This window comes from Octodon degus, unplaced genomic scaffold, assembly GCF_000260255.1.
Source record: "Octodon degus isolate 3935 unplaced genomic scaffold, OctDeg1.0 scaffold00221, whole genome shotgun sequence".
NCBI lineage: Eukaryota > Metazoa > Chordata > Mammalia > Rodentia > Octodontidae > Octodon > Octodon degus.
The window spans coordinates 1,198,847-1,222,650 of NW_004524797.1; the positions used below are offsets into that span (position 1 = coordinate 1,198,847).

Genomic DNA, 23,804 nt, shown 5'->3' on the forward strand with positions numbered 1-23,804 from the left:
AATATATGCAGTGTATTATTTGTTGAAACTGTACTTCCAATTTGATTTGAAACTGTCTCATTGCTATCTGTTTATCAATAAAACTTTGAAAAAAAAAAGATATTCAGTTTAGTTTCAAAGACACACATAGTTTGAAAATATGTTCAAGAATTTTTTGGCTACTTAGGAAGCAAAGGGTAGGTTTTGTGAAGATGGAAGGAGACGTGGAGGTGGGTGAGACAGGAGGTAGGAGCAGGGAAGGAGACGTGGAAAGGATCGTGACACAATCTGTGCAGATGCACGGATTTCCCACAACAAGCATATTTATTGTGTGTTGAAAATATATACTAATATAAAAGAATGTGTAATAGGAAAGGAAGAGGTAAAAGTATAAATAACATCTTTGAGGTAGAATGTTCTAAAGAATCTACAAAAAGAAATGATTGGAAATGATATATTAGCTTGGCAAATTTGTAGGATATAAGATCGATATAAAAATAGTAGTTCCATGCTCTGGTAATGAACAGTAGAAATGAGGAAAGTATTCAGTTTATAACAGCATCAAAGAGAATGAAATACTGAGGTACAAATTTAACCAAGGAAGTACCGGAATTATACACTAAAAACTATAAAACACAGCTGAAAGAAATGAAAGAGAATCTAATTAAATGGGCATTCCACACTCATGGATTATAAAATTTACTACTGCTAGGATGGCAATACTCCCTACATTGATCTACAGACTCAATGCAATCCCTATGAAAATCTTAACAGCCTTTTTTCAGATGTGAAAAAACTGATCCTATAATTCGTGTGGAATCTCAGTGGACTCTGTAAAGCCAAAATATTCTTGATAAAGAAGAATAAAGCTGGAAGGCTAACATTTTTCAATTTTAATGACCACAAAGGTACAGTATCATGACAATGTAGTGCTGGGATAAGGACAGACATATATGCAGATGGAAAGGAATAGAGGGTACAGAAGTACAGCCACACACTTATGGCCCATTGATTTTTCAACAGGGTTGTGAAGTTATTCAATGGGGAGAGAATATTCTTTTCAATAAATGGTGCTTGAATAACTAGGTGTCCACAAGCAAAATAATTAACTTTGATCACTACCTTATACCATGTATAACAATTAAAATGGACCAAATGTTTAACTGTAAGACTAATAAAAATCCTTGAAGAAAACTTAAGTAAAAAAATCTTCATGATGTTGGATCAATCAATATTTTCTTAGCTTTGATACCAAACAACCAAAGAAAGAAATAGATAAATAGGACTTCATCAAAATGAGGATTTTTTTGTGTCACAAGACACTGTTGAGAAAGGAAATTGATAATTCAATTAAAAACAAGCAAGAGGGTCAGGGATATAGCTCAGTGGCACAGTGCCTGCCTGGCAGCACAGAGTCATGAGTTTGATTCTAGGTACCAAACTAAATCAAAACAAACCAACAAACAAAAAATGAGCAAGGGCTCCAAATAGATCTTTACCCAAAGAGGAAACACAAGAGGTCAATAAACATATGCAAAGATGCTGAGCATCATTAACCATTTGTTCTTTGATTGTCTCATCAAAACCATGAGATACTGTTTTACACTTAGGAGGATGGCTATACTAAAAAAGGCAGATAAGTAGCAAATACTGGCAATAATGTGGAGAAACTGGAATCCTTGTACATCATTGGTGGGAATGTAAAATTGTGCAACTACGAAGAAAACTGGCAGCTTTTAAAAATGTGAAACGTAGTTACCATATGACCACCAGTGCTACTTATAGGCATATCCAAGAGAATGGAAAACACATGTCCACACAAAAACTTGTACCTGGATGCTCATAGCAACCTTATTCATCCCAGTAGAAAAAGTGGAAACTACTCAAATATTCACAACCTGATGAATGGACAAGCACAATGTGATACATGCACAGGAATACTAATCGGTCATAAGAAGGGATAGTTTACTGGTACAGAGAAGGAATTTAAAAATGTTATGATAAGTGAAAGAAATCAGACATAAACACTATATATTGTGTGCTTTGACTGATATGAAATATACAAAACAGGTAAATCCATAGAGACAGAAAGTAGATTCGTGGTTGACAGGGTCTGGAGGGAAGGAAAATGAGAGGCGACGGGTAAAAGGACCGGAGTTTCTCTTTGCAGTGATAAAAATTTTGATGGTGATGATGGACAATCTCATAAACGTGCTAAAAGCTACCAAAGTGTACACTTTAAGATTGAATTTTATAGTATGTCAATTATGTCTCAAACTAAAACAAACAAAAACCGTCAAACTTCTGGTTACCATGTTGACAGAGGCTTAAAGGAGTAATGAATGGGAGCTTGCCTTGCCACGACCATCATGGTTTGAATCTTCAGTGAACCCCAAAGGTCCACATTCTAAAGGAGTGGCCACCAGCCTGCAGTGCTATCAGGAGGTGGTGAACCTCTTGCGGGTGTGGCATAGTGGTAGGAAGTTAACCTGAACTCAGGCCCTTGTGCTTGCCAGGGAAGCGCTTATTCTACTGAGCCATCTCCCTGGCCCAGGGTGGGAGCTTTAAAGCCAGGGCTCATCTTGCCACATATTCCTTCCCTTTGTCACAAAAACTGTTTGAGGAGGTGCATCCAGATGAGGTCACCATGGGGGAAAGTCTCAGTTGATCCTTGGTGGATTAGTGCTCTGACCAGTAAAGACTCTCTATAGCTTTAGTCCATGGAAGGGTTGTTGCCCCAGTGAAACCTAACACACTGTTACTAATACATGTTCATATTTTCTTTAAAAAATTTTCTCATCAGTAGTATTTATTCTTGTGAACAGCTTTACAAAAATAGTAGCAGGGTGGCCAGATAGCTCAGCAGATTAAAGCACCTGCATAGGCAGATGCAGGGGCTGGGTTTTTCTTTGTCTTTTTTGGCTGGGGGGGGGTTTGATCCTGGGCCTGCTGGCTGGCCCCACCCCGGAGGCTCCCTGAGATGGCGACTGACACTGGACGTGGTGGCACGTGCCTGTAATCCCAGCAATTGAGAGGCTGAAAAACAGGAAGGATCACTACGAGTCCGATCTGTGTAGCGAGACCCTGTAGATTCTGTATTAAAAAAAAAAAAAAAAAAAAAAATAGTAGTACTCACTTGCTTAGAGCATATTCATTGACAGCTAGTTTTTCTTTCTTTCTTTTTATTTATTTATTTATTTTTCTGTATTTTTAGGGAAAGGTCTATGGGGTGCTCAGGGTCTCATTACTAGATCGGACTCATAGTGATTCTTCTGTTTACAGCCTCCCAAAGTGCTGGGATTACAGGCACATCCCACCATGCCCAGTCTTGACAGCTAGTTTTGAATAGCACACTGTCACATACTTTATATGACTTGAAGTCCACACATGTTCTTATTTTCTTTAGACCCCAATGAAGGACCTTAATACCAACTCAATCTTGGATGATACTTTAGAAGATTAAACTCAGTGTCTCAGTGTTTCAACTCAAACTTAAGACCAAAGCTCTTACATGTCATTAAGAATGGGCCGTTGTTTACAATCTAGTCAGTGTGCATTTTTCCTACAGACTCTGCCATGGATTGATCAGCATCAAGCTGGCTACATAAGTCCATTATGGATGTGGGTAAGCTTGCTCATCAGACAGTGCATCCCAGGGCGCTGAAACAGAGCCTGGCAATAATGGGCAGCCCATAATGCCAAGGGAACACCCAATGACACATCCTCTAGGAAGGTAGGCTGGTTGGAATTCCCCCACAAAAAAGGTGGAGGGTCAGCTGGGGGTGCAGCTCAGTGATTAAGTGGTGGCCTAGCATGCGAATGGCCTGGTTCCACCTTTGGTAATGCAGAAAAGAAAAGGATAAAAGTGTGGAAGGCCTTCATGGGGGCCACAGCCTGTTTCTGCCAACATGGATGTGTTGGGTTGGGAGAAAAGTAATCCAGTTTGGAAGGCTCCCATCTCTTGGAGAACACTGGGTGGACAGAGATGCGGAATTTCAGCTTCATGGCTGCCCCAGCACTGCGGCTTGGCTTTCTGTTTTGAAGGGCCTCTTGCCCACAGGCGTAGCTCCAGAGGCAGCAGGAAAGCTGAGGGGAGATGCAGTACAGCGCAGGTCTTCATGTGTGCAAGCTGCCTCTGAGCCCGAAGTGATCCTGAAAGGTGGCTGTGGTCGGCAGAGTGCTGTGCCCGCTCTCAGGGCCTGTTCACTTCTGTGCCCACAGAGCTCATGGCAGAGCTGAGCTGGGCCAGGCTGGGATCTGAGCCAGGAGACCAGTGTCTGTGGGCACCCTTAAAATGTCTCTCTGGCATTCCATTCCAATTAAATCTCCCTATGAATTCTCATTTTAATAACTTAATCTAGAATTTACACCTTGCTTCCTCTCGCAAAGGGCCAGAGGCAGCACACAATAAGTGCCTGTACAGACCAGGAGAGTTAAAAATAAAGACAAATGATCAAAAGATGAGATAATCCTCCAGAAACCCAAGATAAGATGGTTATTGCTCCTGAGTGCTGAATTTGGTTTCAGCTTTCTGGCAGCCAAGGTTAAAAAGAAAATAGAGTAGTTTGTGCCTTACGATGGCCTGATAGAAGAAAGGAAGGAAGCGAAGACAAGTTCATGGGTGAATGCTTCCCATTTCCGCATACAGCACTCCTTGGGGATCTGTTGTGTGTATCTTTATCTCAGGGGCATTAAGTCACCAAAAGAACCACAGTGCTTTCTAGAAGGTGCTGAATCATTCTTCATTTGGCAGCCTCTGTCCCAGAAGTAGGACCTTGGTGAAAGGTGAGGATGTAATATTAAACTGAATTGCAAGTAGGCACAGAGATTTCTTTGAGAAGTCAGCCTAATGGGCTCAGACAGATGGGTTGAATTTGGACATATGGAGGCATGGGGAGAGAGTTCCAGGTGGAGGGAACAATTTATTCAATAAATATTTACCAGGCACTCGCTTTCAGCCAGGCCCTGGCTGTGGGTGCTGGGGACACACAGATGGCCTTGGCCTCTGAAGAGGTCACAGACAAGGGAAGACAGGTGCACAGACAATTATCAGTGTTGTGACCAGAATGAGGGACCAACAGGATGAGAGGGATGTGCAGAACAGAGGCACTCAGGACTACCTTTATGGCTCCAAGTCTATTGGAGACAATTCTTCTATGCTGTCTTTCAAAGGTCAAGTAGATGTGGGTGTACTGGGGTAGGAGGGTGGGCGTACTGGGGTAGGAGGGTGGGTGTACTGGAGTAGGAAAATGGGCGTACTGGGGTAGGAGGGTAGCTGCTTGAGTGGAGAGCACATTGGCATAGGGGAAGAGAGTGTGATGCTTTGGAGAAGCGCTAATAGTGTTGGGTAGCTGAGCACAAGTTAGGAGGATGGGGATTGTGAGAGATGGGAGTGGGGAGGTAAATGGGCCAGATCCCTCCTAACCTCTACTAGGGAGTGTAGGGAGTTTAAATCCTGTGTGTATGTGTGTGTGTGAGACAGAGAGAGAGAGAGAGAGAGAGAGAGAGACAGAGAGAGACAGAGAGAGACAGAGACAGAGACACAGAGAGACAGAGACAGAGAGAGAGACAGAGAGAGACAGAGAGAGAGACAGACAGACAGAGAGACAGAGAGAGACAGAGAGAGAGACAGAGAGAGAGAGAGACAGAGAGAGGAGAGAGAGAGAGAGAGAGAGAGAGAGAGAGAGAGAGAGAGAGAATTTAAAATAGAATGACACAATCAGAACTTCAGATGGTACAGCCTTCCCTTTGGAGGAGCTAGCCAGGCTGAGGTGTTCTTGGGTAATGAACTAAGAGGAGGACCTGACTGGATCATCGGCCATAATCTGCCTCTGGCTGGACACCATGGGTGACAATTAGTGACAAACATCTATTCCACTATCTAGGGTTGTTAGCTTTTGCAGTGAAGGCTACCAGCCTTGCCCTCAAAAGCCTTGGGTCACTAGGATATCTGTGGACAGCCCACAGAACAAAATGCACCTGGCCCTCAACCCTGGCCATTCTGCTATCTCTTTATTTCACAGTGAATAGTGCAAGAAGGGCTTGGACAAGCTTTGTGAAGATACCAGCTGTTTCCTGAAAATGCCTGCTTTAGGTTTTTTTTTCTTCCCAGAGCAGCTATAGAGGGAGGTAGAAGATAAGAGTTAAAATTATTTAAAACTCCATGTGTTTGTATCTTCCAATATCTGTTTCCATAGAAACATAACTGGTATAAGCCACTTATTTCAAACCCAAGTGCAGACTCATGATTCCAAATCCCTCATTTGCTTCCATGGAAAGAAAATTGCTTCTATGAAAGAATAGGAATATGGAGGGAAATTTGAGCCCCTATGCCCCAATCTGTCCTTTACTTCATTATTGTCAGAACAGCCAGAAAGCCACAGAAACTAGAATGTAGAGAATTCCCGACAGCCCATGGGACTGTTTTCCACCGTTTCTGTACGTGCATGCTGCACACATGTCTCCTGCGGGTGTCAGGATGGCACATGGTTCCCTGTCTTGCTGCCATCTGCCTGAGAAGCAGATTGGGAGACGTCAGAGTGTGGCTGTGGCCCAGAATGCTGCCATGGTGGCCCCTGTGGCTTGCCTGGATGTGTGATGTTCAGTGATTTTGAGCATCATTGACCATGTTTTTCTACATCCAGACTATTTGGGGATGGTCAGGTGGAGGCGTATACCATGGCCCAGTACAGAAGGGGAGCTGGAAAAAGTAACCCTTCACTTAGGATAACAGCCCATCTCTACACCATCAGTGCATACTGAGTTTGCTTTTGGTTGGCAGTGTCTCACATTACTTCCCTTCAAAGGAAGGGAATAACCTCATATGTGTGAATGTACACACATGGACACTCTTAGTCCCCCCCATTTATGTATTTGATACAGGGTCTTACTACGCAGCTTGGACTTGTAGGGATCCTCCTGCTTTCAGCCTCCCCAGAGCTGGGACTACAGATGTGTGCCATCATGCCTGGACTTGGTTGCCAGATCAGCACACCCCGGGGGTGGGGCCGGCATGGCATGAAGGACCAGAGATTGAACCCCGGTCCCTGTGCTTGCCAAAGCAGGTGCTTAGTCTGCTGAGCTATCTCACCAGCCCTCAGTTGTTGATCTAAAAGGACGTGATCTGGCTCAGCAAAGGTTTATCCTTGAAGCACTTCTTCATTTGGTTTCCAAGATGCCAAACTCATCTGGTGTCTTCCTATCAAGCTCTTGGCTTCTGCCAGATCTCCTTTGGTGTGTGCCCTAAAGTCTCCCTGGATTCCAAACACTGGTGTGATCCTAGGTTTTGGACCCCCTGTTCCACCTCTATGCCCTCTCTGGATGCCCTCCCACAGGGCTTTTGAGGTCCCCCACATGTCCACACATCTAGACTCCCATCTCCAACCTCCACCTCTCTGTAAGTTCCTGATCTATGAGCCCAACACCCACTCACCCTTACCACTAGTTGTGTAGGTGCTCAAAAAAGTTATTTTTCTTTTTTCTCCAAGAATACAAAACATATTTTACAAACCTTTTTTTAACATACTTGGCAGGTTTATCCACACCTGCTGTATCTGCAGAAACAGCCAATCTTTCCATCAGGCTGCAAAGCAAAGGCAAAGCTGAGCTGCCACGTGGGAGCGCGGAGCACAAGCCAGATCCTAGGACATCTGACAGTCCTTGCCTTGGTCTGGAGCTCTGTATCTAGGGACCTCTCATGACTTCAAATTCTTCCCACATATGGATGGCTCACATTTGCTCTTCTGCCAGTGGGAGCTTTGTTCCTATCCCTGATGGCTCTCTTCTGACGCGGCTCCTCACTGAACCTGCTACCTCTGGGTCTATGCACACATTTTCAGTTCCCATCCTCATTGTGCTTACTTCTTCCCCACAAATCTCTCACCATGAACAAATTGCTCTCTTGTGCCCTAGGACCCTGCTTCCCACCTCCTGGGCCCATTGACTCTGAAGGCCCTGAGGCATCTCAAATTTCTGGCCGTAAATGAGCCCCTGTACATTTCCTCCCAAATCCACATCTCATTTTGCTCCTCACCTTGGCAAAGCGGTCACCATCTACTACCCTGGCAGAAATCTGGACACAGCCTTGCTATCTTCTTTTCTTCACTATTTAGTGTCAACCAGTTATCAGTTTTGTCACATCTGCTTCCTTATACCCATAAAAAGCATTTGCTTCTCTGTCTGCACTCCCATTGCTCTGTTTTAGGTCACCCTCAGCTCCTGCTTAAATTATTGCAAAACATCTAGCCATCTCTGGGCCTCCAGCCTCACCCTTCCATCTGTTCTCACCCTGCAGCCAGGGAAAATATGAGCGTGTCACTCCTGTGATTAAATCTCTTTAATTTTGAAGTTTAAACTCCTCTGCTTAACACGCAGGGCTCCTAGCAATCTGGGCTCTGCCTGTGTCATCCTTCCTATTGCCCCCCAAAGGCACCTTCAACTTTGGTCATCAGAAATACTTCATAGTGTTGTTCTTAAAACTTTAAAAAAACACTAAGACATGGCTATATGTTTAATGATGAGAAGTGCTTTTTCCCTAAGATTGAGGAAAAAAGCAAGATGTCTTGTCCCACCACTCCTATTCAGCACTGTAGTGGAAGTCCTTTCTAATGTAGTAAGTCAAGAAAATGAAATGAGGGCTGGAGATATAGCTCAGTGGCATAAGTGTCTGTCTGGCAAACACAGTGTCTTGAGTTCGATCCCCAGCATACCCCCCAAATAAAGGAAATGAAAGGTGTACAGATTGTGAAGGAAGAAGTAGAAGTGTTTGTTTGCAGATGATATTATTGACTATGCAGAAAGGCCCGAAGAATCAACACAAACACTGTTGCAGGGTACAAGGTTAATAAAAGTCAACTGCTTTCCTATGTACTAGAAATGAGTAATTGGAGTTTGAAAGTAAAATATATTTATTACCCACATAAAATGTAATGGATACAACATGTACAACATCTATATGTACAACATCTATACAATGAAATCTAAAAAACTGAAGAAAATCTAAGAAGATCCAAATAAATGGAGATATAGTTTATGTTCATGCATAGGAAGACCCAATGTTGTGACGATATCAGTGTTTCACAGCTTGATCTTAGATATAGTGTATTGCCAGTCAAAATCTCTGCAACACATTGACCATAAAGTTCACACAGACATAAGACCAAGAAGAGGCAGTGCAGCACTGAAGAACAAAGTTGGAGAACTGAAACTCCTTGACTTCAAGACTTTTTATAAAGCTATAGAAATTAAAACAGTGGGTATTAGTGAAAAAGTAGACAGTATATAATAGAAGAGACTAGAGCTGCACAATTAGAGTCAAACTGATCTATAATAAAAATGCCAAGGCAACCCAGAGAAGAATGGAGAAGCATTTTACCAAATTGTGGTGAAATAACTGGGCACCCATGCACAGAAATGGACCTAGACACAGACCTTGTTTTTATCACATCTAACTCAGAATGGACCATTTACTTAAATGTAAAGTGGCAAACCAAAAAATTCCTAGAAGACTAGAAGGTAACAGGAGAAAATCTAGATAACTTTGGGTTTGACAGTGAGTTTTGAGTTTGTTGCAGCGCTAGTGATCAAAGCAGTACTTTAGGCAAATGCTGACCACTGAGCTATGTTCTTAGCTCAGCAATGATCCATGAAAGAGAAACTGAAATGATAGACTTTATTAAATATAAAGAGTTAGCTTTACTAAAGGCAATGCTGAGAGAATGAAAAGACAAGATACAGACTGATAGAAAATGTTTGCAGTCATGTGTCTGATAAAGGGCTTGTATCCAAAAGTATTCAGAAAGCTCCTAACATTCCAAAAAAGAAAATGGATAATATAATTTAAAAGTAGGCAATTGATCTGAACAAATATTTTACTAAAAATTATACACAGGTGGCAAATAAGCCTATGAAAAGTGCTCAACATCACCCATCACTGAAATGCTGCAACAGGGTGATCGATCCTAGTGCACATCTATCAATATGGCCAAAACCCAGGCACGGACAACATCAGACATCGACAAAGAGATAGAGCAACAGGAACTTCCAATCATTGCTGGAAATGCAAAATGGTGCAGTCACTTTGGAAGATAGGGAGGTTTTTAAAAATATTTTTTATAAAACCAAAGAAACTTAATCTTATGTAATCTAGTACTTACTCTCTTAGCTACTTTCTCCAGTGAATTATATACTTAGGTTTACACAGATGCCTATTCGTAAATTGTAATAGCAGCTTTATTCATAATTGCAAAAATGTGGCAGCAACTAAGATGCCCTTCAATGGCTGAATAGATAAACAAACTGTGGTGCATCCATACAAGGACATATTAATCATTATTAAAAAGAAATGAACTATCAAACCATGAAAAGACATGGAGGATTAAATACACACTGCTAAGTGAAAGCAGCAGTCTAAAAGGACTACATACTGCATGATTCCAATTATATGACATTCTGGAAAAGGAAAAGCTATGGATTGGTGGCTGCCTGGGGAATGACCCAGGAACATGGAAGACAGTGAACGTGCTCTGTTTTACACTAGAAAGGTACACACATGACAGTATGCACTTGCCAAACCCCACTAAGCTGGACAACACAAGCAGTGAACCCTACTGTAAACTACAGGCTTAGGTGAAAAGTAGCGTATCCATATAAGTTCATTATTTTAACAAACGCAGCACACAACGCAAAATGCTCAGAAGAGGGAAAACTGCACGTGGGAAGTACATGAAGCTTAGCCTTTCTGTTATTTTTTCTATAAATTTAATACTATCCTGCTTTGTAAAATAGCCTATAAAATATTTTAAAATAATACGCATTGTACTTTTGGAGAGTACATAAAACATGCCCATATAATTTGAAGAGTAGCCATTCCAGAACCTTACAGGCCCTGGGCATCTTTGCCAATGACATCCTCCCAGCCCAGCCATCAAGAAGTGACCACAACCTTGAATTTTTATTATCAATTACCTTCTTTTTCATTTCTTGCAAAAACTATTCTACTACCCTTGTATATATGTTTTTAAATAATATTTAGTGTTTCCCAGCCTTTGAACTTTAAGCATTAAAAAAAAAAACAAAAAACTTTGGGTGTCATCTGTGATTGGCTGTTTTTGCTCATTGTTCCATAGTTGAGATTCAGCCAAGCTGAGGTGCTTGGCTGTGGGTCATCCACATCCACAGTTGTCTTGTGTCCCTGTGTTAAAAGTGCCTTCTTCCACATTTGGGATGCTCCCAGTTCAGAGCTGTCTTGAACAGTGTTGCTGTGAACAGCCATGCTAGGGTCTCCTGAGGCACATATGGGAAATGTTCCCGGGGGACTGTGGGATACGTGCACATCAAACTTTTCCCAGTGGTTGTGCCAGCGCACTAGCTTCTCAGCCTCATGAGGCTTCCATTGCCCTGAGTCCTGCCAGTGCTTGGTTGCCAAGATAAGTTGCCTGCCTTCCAAATGCTCCTGCCCAGCCAGAATACCATGCCCACCTCCTCTGCCTGCACCCATTTCCTAGCTCTCCGGTGAGAAGCTTCTTTGGCATGAGCAGGCCAGATTGGGGGCTCCCCAGCATCTTGAGCTCTCCTCAGCATGCTGGCTCATGTGGGGTGTGACTCAGCCATGATCCAGTCTGTCTCTTCTGAAGGTCTGGCTCTGAAGGTCCCTGTGGTCATACACAATGGCTGCTCTGGGGTCCCGCCCAACCCTAAAGCAGAGAGGGCTCATGCTGTGTTAGCTGACTCGGTGGAGGAAGAGCCAGTCAGTCTGGGCTCACAGGGAGGCTAGGACTGGGGGAGGTGGTCATAGTGCCACAGCCAGAGGCTTAGCAGTGACACAGAGGCCATGGGGTCAGGTTTAAAGCCACAGTCAAATGTCAGCCTGCTCTGAGGGGGACTATGTAGTCCGGACAGGGAGAGGAGTTGGAGAGAAAACAGAACTCCACTCCTTTCTCCCCTCCTCAGACAGCAGGGTGAGAGAGGACTGCCTTTGTTTAAATCCAACCCACACCACTCACTGGCTGTGTGACTTTACGTAAGTTGCTGAACTTCTCTGGGCTAGTTTCCTCATATATAAAATGAAGAAAATAATATCTTCTACCTTACAGTGTTGCTATAAAGATTAAATGCAATGAGTTAGTACTTGTCAAACGTGGAACGGTTCCTGGCGTATGACAAGTGCTGTATCAATATTAGTTACATAGACATGAGTGAGGATGCAGAACTCAGGTGCCTTTTGCTGACTCCAGGGCATTTCCATACCTGTGTTCACCTTGGGAGGAGAATCCCTTCGGTGGGTCCTTCATGTTATTTTCAAGCTCTTTGTTCTATTTACCTTTAACTGTGATTCAGACTACGTGATCTAAAGAAGCAGTGTTGATTTGCCCATGTGTTTAGTCCATACCCCACTAGCCTGGGCACCACAAGATCTAGGGCCAAGGCTGCCTCGATCCCCTGTGTCCCTGTGGAAGGTTCTGGGCCAGTGGGAGTGGGGCAGGGCTGTGCTTGGAAGCCTGAGGAAGCTGCGAACGAAGCAGGCAGAGCAGGCCCTCTGGTGGGACCCAGAGTGAGGAGCCAGGCCTCCAAGCAGGGGATCCTGATATGGAAGCACAAGCCAATTACTTGGCAGAGAAGTTTCCAGTGGGGGCATAGTACTAACAAAAGTGTGGAAGTCCAGAATAAGGCCCTTGCCTGGAATCCTAGGGTATTCAGAGAGCTCAGCAAACTAGGTATTTGGGAGGTGTGGTGGGATCATGGAGATCTCTGATACCTCCCGCCAAGACCAGACTTTCTCCCCAGCTGAAGGCCCTGGGGAAAATGGCCCCATGAAGGATACCATAGGACACCTCATCCCCTGCGTGCATTGTTTACCCATTGCTCTGTACCCGACAGAGGAGGGTCTGTGGGAAGTCACTGGGCAGCTTGGCATCCTTTGGTAAACCAGGGGGCTGTGTGTCCACACATCAAAGGGTTCTGCTACAATAGCAGCAGACCAATGGGGAAACCCTAAAAAAAGAGTAGGAAAAGAAGACCTAGCCAGAAAAGGTACAGAGAGAAATCTCAGTAGATACCAGAGGGAAATACAGAGATACACTCTGCACTGGAGAGGACCCTGTCCCTCCCAGACTTTTTCCTCATCTGTGTAGAAAGGCCCTTCCTTGGTACCCCAGGGCTCCTCAGTTTGTAAACCAGAGTCTTGGAAGGTCTGGAGTGTGCTCAGGCTCTAAGAACAGCCATCAATAGCAGAAGTAGTAATTACAGGATAGAAAGAAGGAAGACAAGAGCCTTCTCCTCCTCAGCAGTAAAATGGGGTTGGTCAAAGGACACGCTTCCTAGAACTGTTGTGAAGACTGAGTAACACATAGTTCCAGCTATCATTGCCACCACCATTACTGCCATCATCACTACAACAAATGTCATCATCACCACCAACACCACTATTCTGGCTGCTGTCCCTTTCACCCCAGATTATCCCTAGTGTTGACATCTGTCCACAACCCTAAATCCTTGGGATGCGCAGAGAATTCTCCTGGGATTGATTGGGCAGTGATGTGTGCTCTTTTGCTAACTGCATGATGAATGGTGGCCAGATGGTACCTCTTCCCTGGAAAATGTGAATGAATTCAGTTCCTTCCCCTTTGGCTCATGGCAAAGCCAATGTCAGGTCTGCCTTTGAAGTTCCAATTGTGTCTGTTTTGTACCCTGCTTCCTACCAAGGTGTACACAGGAGGAGGTGGCAAGATGGAGGTCCCAGTTCTAAATCTGTTTCCTAAATGATATTCTCTGATTGTGCAAATCCTTCCTGAACTGAGTGTGTGTTTTAAGATAAATGAAATTGGGTAATTTTTATAAAACTCAGTGTATACATTTGTGGTAAGAGTACATCCATTCCCTTAAAACTTTTCTCTGATAGTGCAGAGAAAAATGGAGATCTTCATTGCCTTCTTAGAATTTGCTGCCTCAGATGGAAAGTATACTAAGCAGCACGCCCAGTAGAGCCTTCTCTGACCCCCAAAGGCATGATCAGCTATGCCAGGAGAAAACCAAAAAAACCCTGGCTTCTAAGTATCTCAGCCTTTTTCAATTTGAAACATCCTGGGAAGACCAGTGTTAGCTAAGGGCAAGGCTTTTACGCAAGGTTCTTCATCTTCACAACAACTGCGTGAAAAGAAGTATATTGTTGATTATGTTGAACATCACATAGTATCCAGAAAGAGCTGTCTGAATGTTTATTCCATAGAAGTACTGCTAAGAGTCTTTCCCTAATGAAGGTTACAAATGCAGTGAAATTTCTCCTATGAAGGACTATGTAAATGGGGACTTCGACAATGTATGAGAATGTAATTTATTTACTTATTTATTTTGCATTTGGTTGTTACAGGGTCTCACTGTTGACCTATGGACTCCTGCTGTTTTCAGCCTCCCCAGCGCTGGGATTACAGGCATGAGCCATCAAGCCTGGTCTTGGTGGCCAGCTCAGCATGCCTGGGGACAGGGTTAGTACAGAATGTGGTGCCAGAGGAGAGTATACTTTTAAGCAGTCTGACATCTCTTAATTCTGCATACATTAATATCGATATTAAATTATTTCACAATACCTTGCATCTGTCCTCCCTGAAATGATTATCTTCAGACATAAGTGGTTGCAATTAAGGAGGTGTTCCTGATAGAAAATGGTGCAGGCTGGCGGTGCACCTCCCTGTGTTCTCTCTGAAGCTGTGTACATCCTGCAGGTCTCCCTCCTGCTTGCTGGCCACTTACCTCCATGCTGTACCTCTCCACTGTCCTTCGCAGGGGGTCCACGGCTTGCCAGCAGATCAGGATGCATAGGTCAATCAGCAACATGCCCCCCACGATCACGAGCAGCTTCTGGTCCTTGATGATCTACAAAGGGGACAGGCAGATGTAAGAAGATGTTCCCAGACTACAACTGAGGGGCCAGGACAGAGCAGTGGCTGCATCACAGGTCTCTAGTGTGAGTGTCTGGAGACTCCTTACCACCCACAGGCAAACAAAATCAAGCTCCTCTGTTTGACCTTGAAGAACTTTCACAAGTTTGGTCCACCCATTTCCTAAACACACAGGTACACTTTGTTGAAATGTGGCCATTGCTAGTATGTAGCCAGGCTGTCTGCCCTTTGGTCTGGAACACCTTATTCTTTCTGCCTGGCAAACTTCTAATCATTCTTAAAAATCTAGATCAACTGTCACCTACCTAAGGAAGTCCCTTTTGATGTCCACAGAAGAGCTGATTATGTACAGAGCACTTTACCCATACACTTAATTATTAAAAGCAGCCATGCTGGTAGCAACAGTGAGAAGAGCAGCTAAGGTGTAATGAACAATTGCTCTATGCCTACCCCTAAGATGATGGTTTCAAATGCATCATAGCATGTAAGGGAGGGTACTATTATTATTCCTGTTCTGCAGATGAAGAAACTGAAGTCTATGTGTGGGCTCTCAGGAACTGGTTCAAGGTGATAAAGCTGACCTTCCCAGCTCTCTTTGCAGCCTAGGATAGCTGTCCTGTGCTGTGAGAGTTCTACCCACTTTACATGTGTTCATAAGGAGGGGCCTGTGGATAAACACTGCCAGTCCCAGAGCTTGCCTGGAGTTTGTTCACTGAAGTCCCCTCACCTTGAGCTAGCACACAGATGAAAGTGAGTGTTTCATCTGGAAAAGATGTTGCTCTGGAAAAGATTTCATGGAAGCATAAAACTGAAAGAGAAACATAAAAGATATTGCCCAGTGTGGCTCTCCATGAGTAAGCCCATTTTAAAGGGAGAAACAGAAACTCAAAAGCCTCTCTGTGGCTGGATATGAAGAAAACAGAAAAGAAGGTGTCGCTGAATTACTGCTCAAAAGATCAAATCCACCAAAACCACTTTTCCTGGGCAGAGGACACTGACAAAGACCTGTATTTGAACCCTCAAGAAGGATCCAGAAAACCAGTGATGCTTTGTTGAAACCTTGTTTAACCCTTGTCCCTCTAGGTCATCATAAGCAGAGGGAAAGGAAGAAATGTCCAAGGAGGTTGGGATTTCAAAGACAGGCTGGAAGAGGTCTCTGTGCTTGACATTGGATCCAGGGCTGTGTGAGCCCCCAGGCATTTGTCTTTATTGTGCCCAACCTTGGGGGCTCTTCTCACCTTCTGCTAATGCACTCTTATCCCAACTTCAAGAATCAGCATATCTCCTTGCTCCTGAACCTGGGAGTGCCCTGAATGGGATGCAGTTCACCTTAGAAGATCATCACCAGGAGTTTTGATGGATGTGATGAGGTATGAAGTTTGAAGCAGCATGGGGCAGAGGAATTCAGAAGGACTTAGAATTAGTGGGCCTGGGTTAGAAGCCTGGCTCCATTTTATGCTACTTGTGTGGTCACAGGCAAGTCACTTCCTCTCTTCCTCATTCTGCATTTCTCATTTTTATTATGACTGGGTGGAGGTGAGGCTTCTTCTTTAAGTATAGTATAAAAGAAGGAACACAGGTTTTGGAATTGAAAGACTTCATTCTAATTCTATTTCTTGGCCAAATTGATCAGGTGAGTTGCTCTAATTTGCTGAGCCTCAGGTTCCTTCCTGCTAAGGTGGGGTCATTAATCTCCAAGTTGCACAGTTGGCAGTAGAGTAAAATGAGACACTTTATTAAAAGAATCTAGGGCCAGCCAGATAGTTCAGTGGACTATCTGGGGGCTCTATCCCCAGTATGCTGTGCCAGCTCCACCCCTAGGGTGTGCAGTTGAGAATGGGCGTAGTGTCATGAGCCTGTAATCCCAGTGCTTGGGAAGCTAAAAACAGGAGGATCACTATGAGTCCGATCTGTGTAGTGAGACCCTGTAGACCCTGTACTAAACACATTTAAAAAAGGAAAAAAAAAAAAAAAAAGAATCTAGTACATGGTTTGGCACAGAGAAAATGCTCAATAAATGGTAGCTAGTATACTTGGGTTTTCACTCTTGGTGATTCTGTTTGATGTGTCAGGACAGTGACACCTTGGGGCAAGTGTGATATTGCACCTCAGCTCTCCTAGACATACTACGAATGAATAGAAGGATCCACAGCGGGAAAGTATTGCAAATAAAAAAAGAACATATCTAATTTTCTTTTGACTCCATTTCCAAAATCTGGCACTTAACCAGTGTTTGTGACTGAGTGAACTTTGGCTAAGTAGTTATGAATCACATTTTATTTACTCACTGCAGAAATATTTATTAAGCACTTAAATGGAGTCAGTTTCTGTTCTAGGCACTATGGATGCAGAAATGGACAAAACATAATCACTGTCTTTCTGGAGCATGAATTGTAATGGGGAAGACTAATGATGAAAACAAACATATCCGTGCATGTGCAAAATATCAAGGAGAGATGACTTAAAACAAATTTAAAGCTCTAAAGTGAAGGAGGGACAGGAAATGCAACATGGTCTTGACCATATCAAGCTGAGCCCAGATCTTGCATCGGGCAAGGGCTGCATCCCAAGTCTCATTACAACTTTACCATTTCTTTCCTTCTTTTTTAGGTTACCCCAACTACTCCCTGGGTTATATCAGCATTCACGGATGTCATGACACGCAGGCCCATCCTCAGCCGGATGGCTCTCAGTGCTGCACTGTGTCATTAGAGAAGGGGGAAAAGATGCCCCAAAACAATCCAACACCTGATTCTGGAGTCAGTTCTGAGTTTGATGTGAACTAATGAATTGTGTGATCTTGGGCAAACCCTCTGACTCTACTGAGTCAGTTTCTTCCAATTTTTTTTTTTTTTTTTGGCGGAACCGGGGATTGAACTCAGGCCCTTGCGCTTGCCAGGGAAGCGCTTATTCCACTGAGCCATCTCCCCCGCCCAGTTTCTTTACCTATAAAATGGGAAACTATCCTATAAGTCACCTTAGGTGACCAGAACCAACTACTATTCAGAAGAAGCCAGCTAAATGACAGAAAAGACATTTCTAAATGTCACCTCCCATTTGTTGTTGAGAGCAGAGATGAACAAACTACAGATTTTGCTCACTCTTTTGTAAATAAAGATTTATGGGAATACAGCTACACATATTCATTTGCATATCTTTCCACAGATATTGTCATTCTATGAAGCAGAGCTGAGTAGCTACAAAAAAGACAGTAGATCCTGAAAAATGTCATGTATTTACCTGGATCTTTAAAGAAGAAACTTTCTAAACAAGACTGACCTCTTGTTTAGAAAAAAGTGCATTCCTTTAGTTCTTTAAAAAACTTCAGGTATTGGACTGGTTCAGGCTGGCCTCTCAGGGGCAGCTCACTGCCCCTTCAGTGCGGATGGTGTCCCAGGATGTATCACACATTGCCCTGGCCTCGTGCTGTTACTCAGACAGCTGATGCTCTGAAGTGGCAGGGGACACCCTTCCCTGGTCTTTCCCTAGACTCAGCCCAGATGATGTTCTGGGTCACTGTCCACATCAGTACCAAGTCCTGTGTCCTCAAAAACATCTGCCCCAGAACAGAAGGTCTCATCACTGAATTACTATTTCATCCCAACACTTCAATTTGGTCCTTGTAAGAGGCAGAATAAAGTCTACAATAAGTTCCTCATTTAAGATTTTATGGTTGTCTTTAGAAAAAACAGTAATGCTGAATTTGGGGAGCATTAACTCACCATGAGTCAATATTTTCTTTAATAGGCTCCTTTTCCTCTAATGTTTTTAAAAATGTGGCCATAAGGAGTGACACTTCTGTCTATGTGCTTGGGGAGGGCTTGCCCTTGTGGGTGAAGAGGGTAGAGACTAATGAGAAAGGGAAAAGATAAGAATGTAATAAAAAGATACAGGATTACATTTATAAACTTATGCAATGCTAATATATTTATCAGCAAAAAATTAAAAGGTCTACTAAAAATGTTCAGACTTCTTTAAAAGAAATCTAATAAAACAAGTTGGTTGCACAAAGAGGGACACTGTGCAGCTCCATTTATGTGAGGCTCCCAGAGGAGTCAGAGACAGAATGCACAGAGTGGTAGCCAGACTGGGGAGCAGAAGTGGGCAGTGAGCGGCCTTTAGTTCTTCCAAGGGCAGCCTAGAGGAGGGCAGGAAAGGAAACTGATACTTTTATGGGGTCATCAGACGTGTATTCAGGGACCAGATTATTTTGCAAAGGCTAAGGCAGCTACAGCTCAAAATGCGGCTACATCCATAGATTCTAGCTTTTTATATAACTGAACTTGTCCTTTGTTATTATTTTAGTTTATTGGTTTGTTGAATTGTGGTAAAATACATACAACATACAATATACCATTTTAACTACTTTTCAATGGTCAGTTCAGTGGCGTGTACTGAACTGAGATGAAAGTGACCTTGTGTGACTGGAGCCACCTGATGTCAGCTCCCTCTGAGGCTGTCTATTTCTTTTACTGCTTGATGACACTTACTGCTCTCCATCCTTTCCGTCTCTGACATCACTCTCACCATCCTTGATGTCATTTTCCTCACTGGTTCTGATGCCCTCCTCACCATCACAGTCGGCCTCTGGATCTCTGTGACATAATTACTGTCCTCTGATGTCCCTACCTTTCACCTTCAGTCTGACCTCATAACCCTCAGGGCCCCCACACTTTATTCTCCACTGCAACCTGATATCATGAGCAAAAGAAGAATAAGAGAAAGTATTAAACAAATAACAGAGAAGGAGGGGAGAGAAAATAAAGTAAAAAACCAGAATTTTTAAAAAAGTTAAGCCAAAGAGAAAGGTGTGTGTGTGTGTGTGTGTGTGTGTGTGTGTGCATGTATTTTCTTGTCTTTCAGGAAATCCCTATCCTAGGACCCTGGGTGCACCCAAGTTGGTGTAGCCCCTCAGGGCAGAAGCATGTATGTAGGGCTCAGGCAGTGCAGCAGGAAGGGAGAGGACCCCGGCCCCTGGAGACCATGTCCTACCACTGCTCACCCAGAGCCACAGACATCAAACTCCTGAAATTCCCTCCTGATGTGTTCTGTTGGCTGTTGCCAGACAAGGGCGTATTCATGTTCAGTAATCACATGAGCAATGGAACATAGAGGCCAGCTCTTTATTACAGACGGCAACTTGGATGAATCACATATTAGCACAAAGGAATCAACACTGTGATTCTTCCAAATCAGAATGAAGCTGTCACAAATGGCAGAGCATGTCTCTATGCAGAGCTGTAGAGCAGGAGGGCCCATGTCTCTCACACCCTGGCTGTTCTCAGCAGTGTCCATGTCCTCAGCAGTGTCCACAGGAATGCTGCTGGGAACATGGGTTCTTGAGCCCCATCCCTGGATTCTGGTGATTAGGGCCAGTATGGGCCCCGACACTGCATTTCTAAGAAGCCCTCCTTTCCCCACCTGCCAGCCCACATTCTGAGCAGCCTTGGTCTAGGCAGAGGGTTCTTAATACAGGTGTTGCATTAGTATAGTGGTCTTCCTTTTCACCCCACTGCATCTTTGATTCAACCAACTACAGATGGTTTGCTATGTAGTTAGACCCACAGTGGTTGCATCTGTCCTAAACATGTACTGACTGTTTTTCTTGTAATTATTCCTTAACCAATACAACAATAGGATAGTACAACCATTTGCATAGAACTTATATTTATTAGGTATTGTTAATAACTTAGAGATGATGTAAAGTATATGGGAGGGTATGTGTAGTCTATGCAAAAGCTATAGCATTTTGTATATGGGACTTAAACAGTATTGGATTTTGGTATGGAGGAAGGTATGCAACCAGTCTCTGGATGATAACCAGGGTCGGCAATATCAGCTCAGAAAGTCTAAAAACTAACGATGTCCAGCTCCAGCTCCAGCTCCAGCGCTGTAGAAATTGAGGCTCAACTGGCCTGGGCTGGGCTACTTCCTGGAGTTTTCCAACCTTCCCATGTGTGGGAAGGGTAGAGAACAGGGTGGTCAGGCTGCTGTTCCACTTCCTGTGAGTGCTTCTGGTCCAGAGGGCAGTGAGGAGCACAGGGACTGTGTGCCTAGTCCACGCTTTTCTCTAAATATGGCCTACAGTCTTCCCGAGCTGGCCTGGGCATGGGATGGGGGCAGGGAAATCAGGGTGTATCTCACCTCACCTGGGGAGGACAAGGGAGCTGTAGCTGCCCCCAAGCAATCCCAGCAGTAGGAGGGGAGTGGTGGGCCTCAGAGCTCAGCGCCCTTGGCACCTGGCAGGAGGCACAGAATCCCAACTCAGGAGGCAGTGCTATTAATATGTCCGCATTCGATCCCTCAGTTCATGAGCGTGACGATTGGGTGTTCTTATCTTATGCATGAGAGGTGCCTCCCTCAAACCTTGTTACAATGTGGGCACATTACCTGTCTGATGTGAAAAAAAAATATGTCCCCATTCTACAGATGAGGGAACAGAGGCCCCAAAGTTGAAGTGATGTGGCTCAGGTCACATGGCAGGTCAATGGCAGAGCAGGCCTGTTTTGCCTGGTAGTTCCACTGCCTGGGCAGGATTGCTGTCTGCCAGGGGCTTCAGGGAACCAGGGCAGATTGCGAATTCCTGAGAACAATGGGCTTTTTTTCTCTTCAACCACCATGAGATTTCTCCCCATCATCCATTCTCTGTGGTGTCCGAACTCCCTGCATTTGGACCTTTAAGTGGTGGCAGGGACAGATCAAACCTTACTTGCCAGTTTGGTGTCAGGTTTGCTGGTCAGGGTAGGAATTTAATGGATCTTTTAGATTCCTATGTGTGCTTTGTGAATCCCCATTATTGGGGCTTTGTCCCTTGCCCTTGAATGTTGGACAGTCCCATTAGATCATCTGTTGTATGTCCCCCTCATCCCTGAGCATACTGAAGCACCCCATCCCAGGGTCACTTTGCCTCCCCCAAGGTTTTGACAGGCCACACAGTGCTGCCTGACCTGTAGTCCCCAGCTGGTACCCAGGAAATTCCCATGTACCCTTCACTGTCACAAGCTCGAGGATGGCAGGCTGATGGTGTGGCACAGTGGCCTCCACTTCTGTCCTGACCTCTGAGCACCTGAAGTTGGTGGAAGCTGCCACAGATCTGATGTGGGTTAGGTCAGGGTATGTAGTGGGAAGTTTTGGACATTGGGGTAGGGGGACTCGTGGACCACAGGACCTTCCAGGACATGAAGTTTGCTCTCAATTTTTTCTAGGAGCAGGGAAAGAACTAGGAGTACTGCAAGAATTTAAGAGACAAAGTTCTGTACTTCCATATCCCAACAGCTATGTTTAGTCAATATCATGGCTATACTCATCTACAAAGGTGACATAGTTTCCATTTGCATGAAGGCTGAGCCTATATCTTCTGAGGGACTCTTTGAAAACAGAATCACTGTTAGATTCCACCGCTGTTTCACTCTCCTCTTTAAAGGGCTCTCCACTGCCCAGAAGTTCAATTTCAGATTCCCTAAGGTGGCTCCTACCTTCTCCTCCAGCCTGTTCTTGCACCCTGTTCCATGAACCCCAGGTCCCTAGCCATCCTCAGCTTCTCAGCCCCCTTGATCCATCCCTCCTATCCTCAGGCTGATGCATACAAGGTTTGCAGAATCCCCATCCTCTTTGCCTGACCAACTCCCACTTGCCTTCCAGGCTCCATAAGACATGGCACATCTTATGTGGAGCCCTCCCTAAGGGCCTTGTGCCCCAGATACCCTCTGTCAGCCCTTTCTTTAAATGTTGCAAATGCTCTGTATGACTTCCCCATGAGGCTGAGATACCAGGAAGTAGAAATTGTATTTCACCTGGATCCCCAGCAAAGAGCTCAATGCTGGCACACAGTAGGTGCCTAATGGTTGTGCTAAGTAACTGCAGTGTGGGCAGTGTCAATGCACTGAAGCAGAGGGAGGATAATTACCTTCTTCTTCATTTTCACATTTTTAAAGATGGCGTGGACTCTCCATGTCTTTGCAAACATAGCCCCAAATGCAGTTGTGTAGCCCACAGTGAGAATCCAGGTCCTGACCTAGAGGCCGTAAGAAAACAGAGGTATTAATATCCCTTAGGTGTGTGGTGAGACTAACCTAGTAGCAAGAATCAAAGTGATAGGGACAGATGCTCTACTCTGCGTGCTGTAGAGACCCCTCAGCATCCTTCAATCAAACTTCAGTTTGATAGACATTTGGATCTTCCAACCACTTGTTGAGCTCAGGGAGGGAGCTAGTCACACTCAGCACTGTTGAGAGATCACTAGGAAGCTGCAGGAGCAGTTCTCTGGCCTGTCCTCCCAACTTCTCTCCCCTCCTCCTGTGGCCTGGCCCTCCTTGCCCAGGGTTAGGCCACTTGGCTACTACAACCCAGCGTGACCTTTGGAGACCAGGTACTCAGTCCTAGACCCGCCTGGAAGCCAAGTTCTCACCTGGACTTTGGGTGCCTGCTCAGGACTAAGGCCTATTTGGCTTTTATCTGTCCCCAGGACCAAGGTGTGCCTCATTGCCTAGTCCTGGGCTGGCCCTGATACAAATCTACAGGCTCAAGGTCCTTGCAGCTAGGGAAAGACTCTGTTGATTATCAGGGGCTTCCAGAATATACCTCACCCTGAATTGTCACTGCTCCCAGACCTAATATTTTTTCCCCATAATTTTATTGAGAAATAAATAGCAATGAGAAAGTTTCAAACCAAATTGGTAGGACAGTTTCAATAATTAACACTTTGCATACATTCTTCCTAGTGGTTAGTTGCTGTACAAAATGCGGACTTGATATCCTATTTACAAACACCATTAGAACAAATCTCTCTATTCATTAAGGGAATGTAACTATATATCTATCCTAACTACTTTCAATGCACAGATACAAACTGAACATTCATCTGTATCCCTTTTTTTTTGTTAAGTTCTGTCATTTGAATATTATAGGTGTGTAAACTCAGCAAAATATTCT

General features: G+C 44.2%; 1 protein-coding gene and 1 non-coding gene across 2 annotated transcripts in view; one reads left to right on the forward strand and one right to left on the reverse strand.

Moving 5' to 3' along the window:
* The window catches only part of Gabbr2 (gamma-aminobutyric acid type B receptor subunit 2), a 391,890-nt gene that overhangs the window by 47,702 nt on the left and 320,384 nt on the right, over positions 1 to 23,804 (reverse strand). The window contains exons 12-13 of the mRNA XM_004645219.1: positions 22,780 to 22,887; positions 14,725 to 14,847 (exon numbers count right to left, since the gene is read on the reverse strand). Coding sequence (XP_004645276.1) covers positions 14,725 to 14,847; positions 22,780 to 22,887 — 231 coding nt within the window. The remainder of the gene's footprint in view (positions 1 to 14,724; positions 14,848 to 22,779; positions 22,888 to 23,804) is intronic.
* On the forward strand, positions 21,172 to 21,273 carry LOC111813768. The gene has a single exon (XR_002818941.1). It is a non-coding gene; the product is annotated as a small nucleolar RNA U13 (small nucleolar RNA).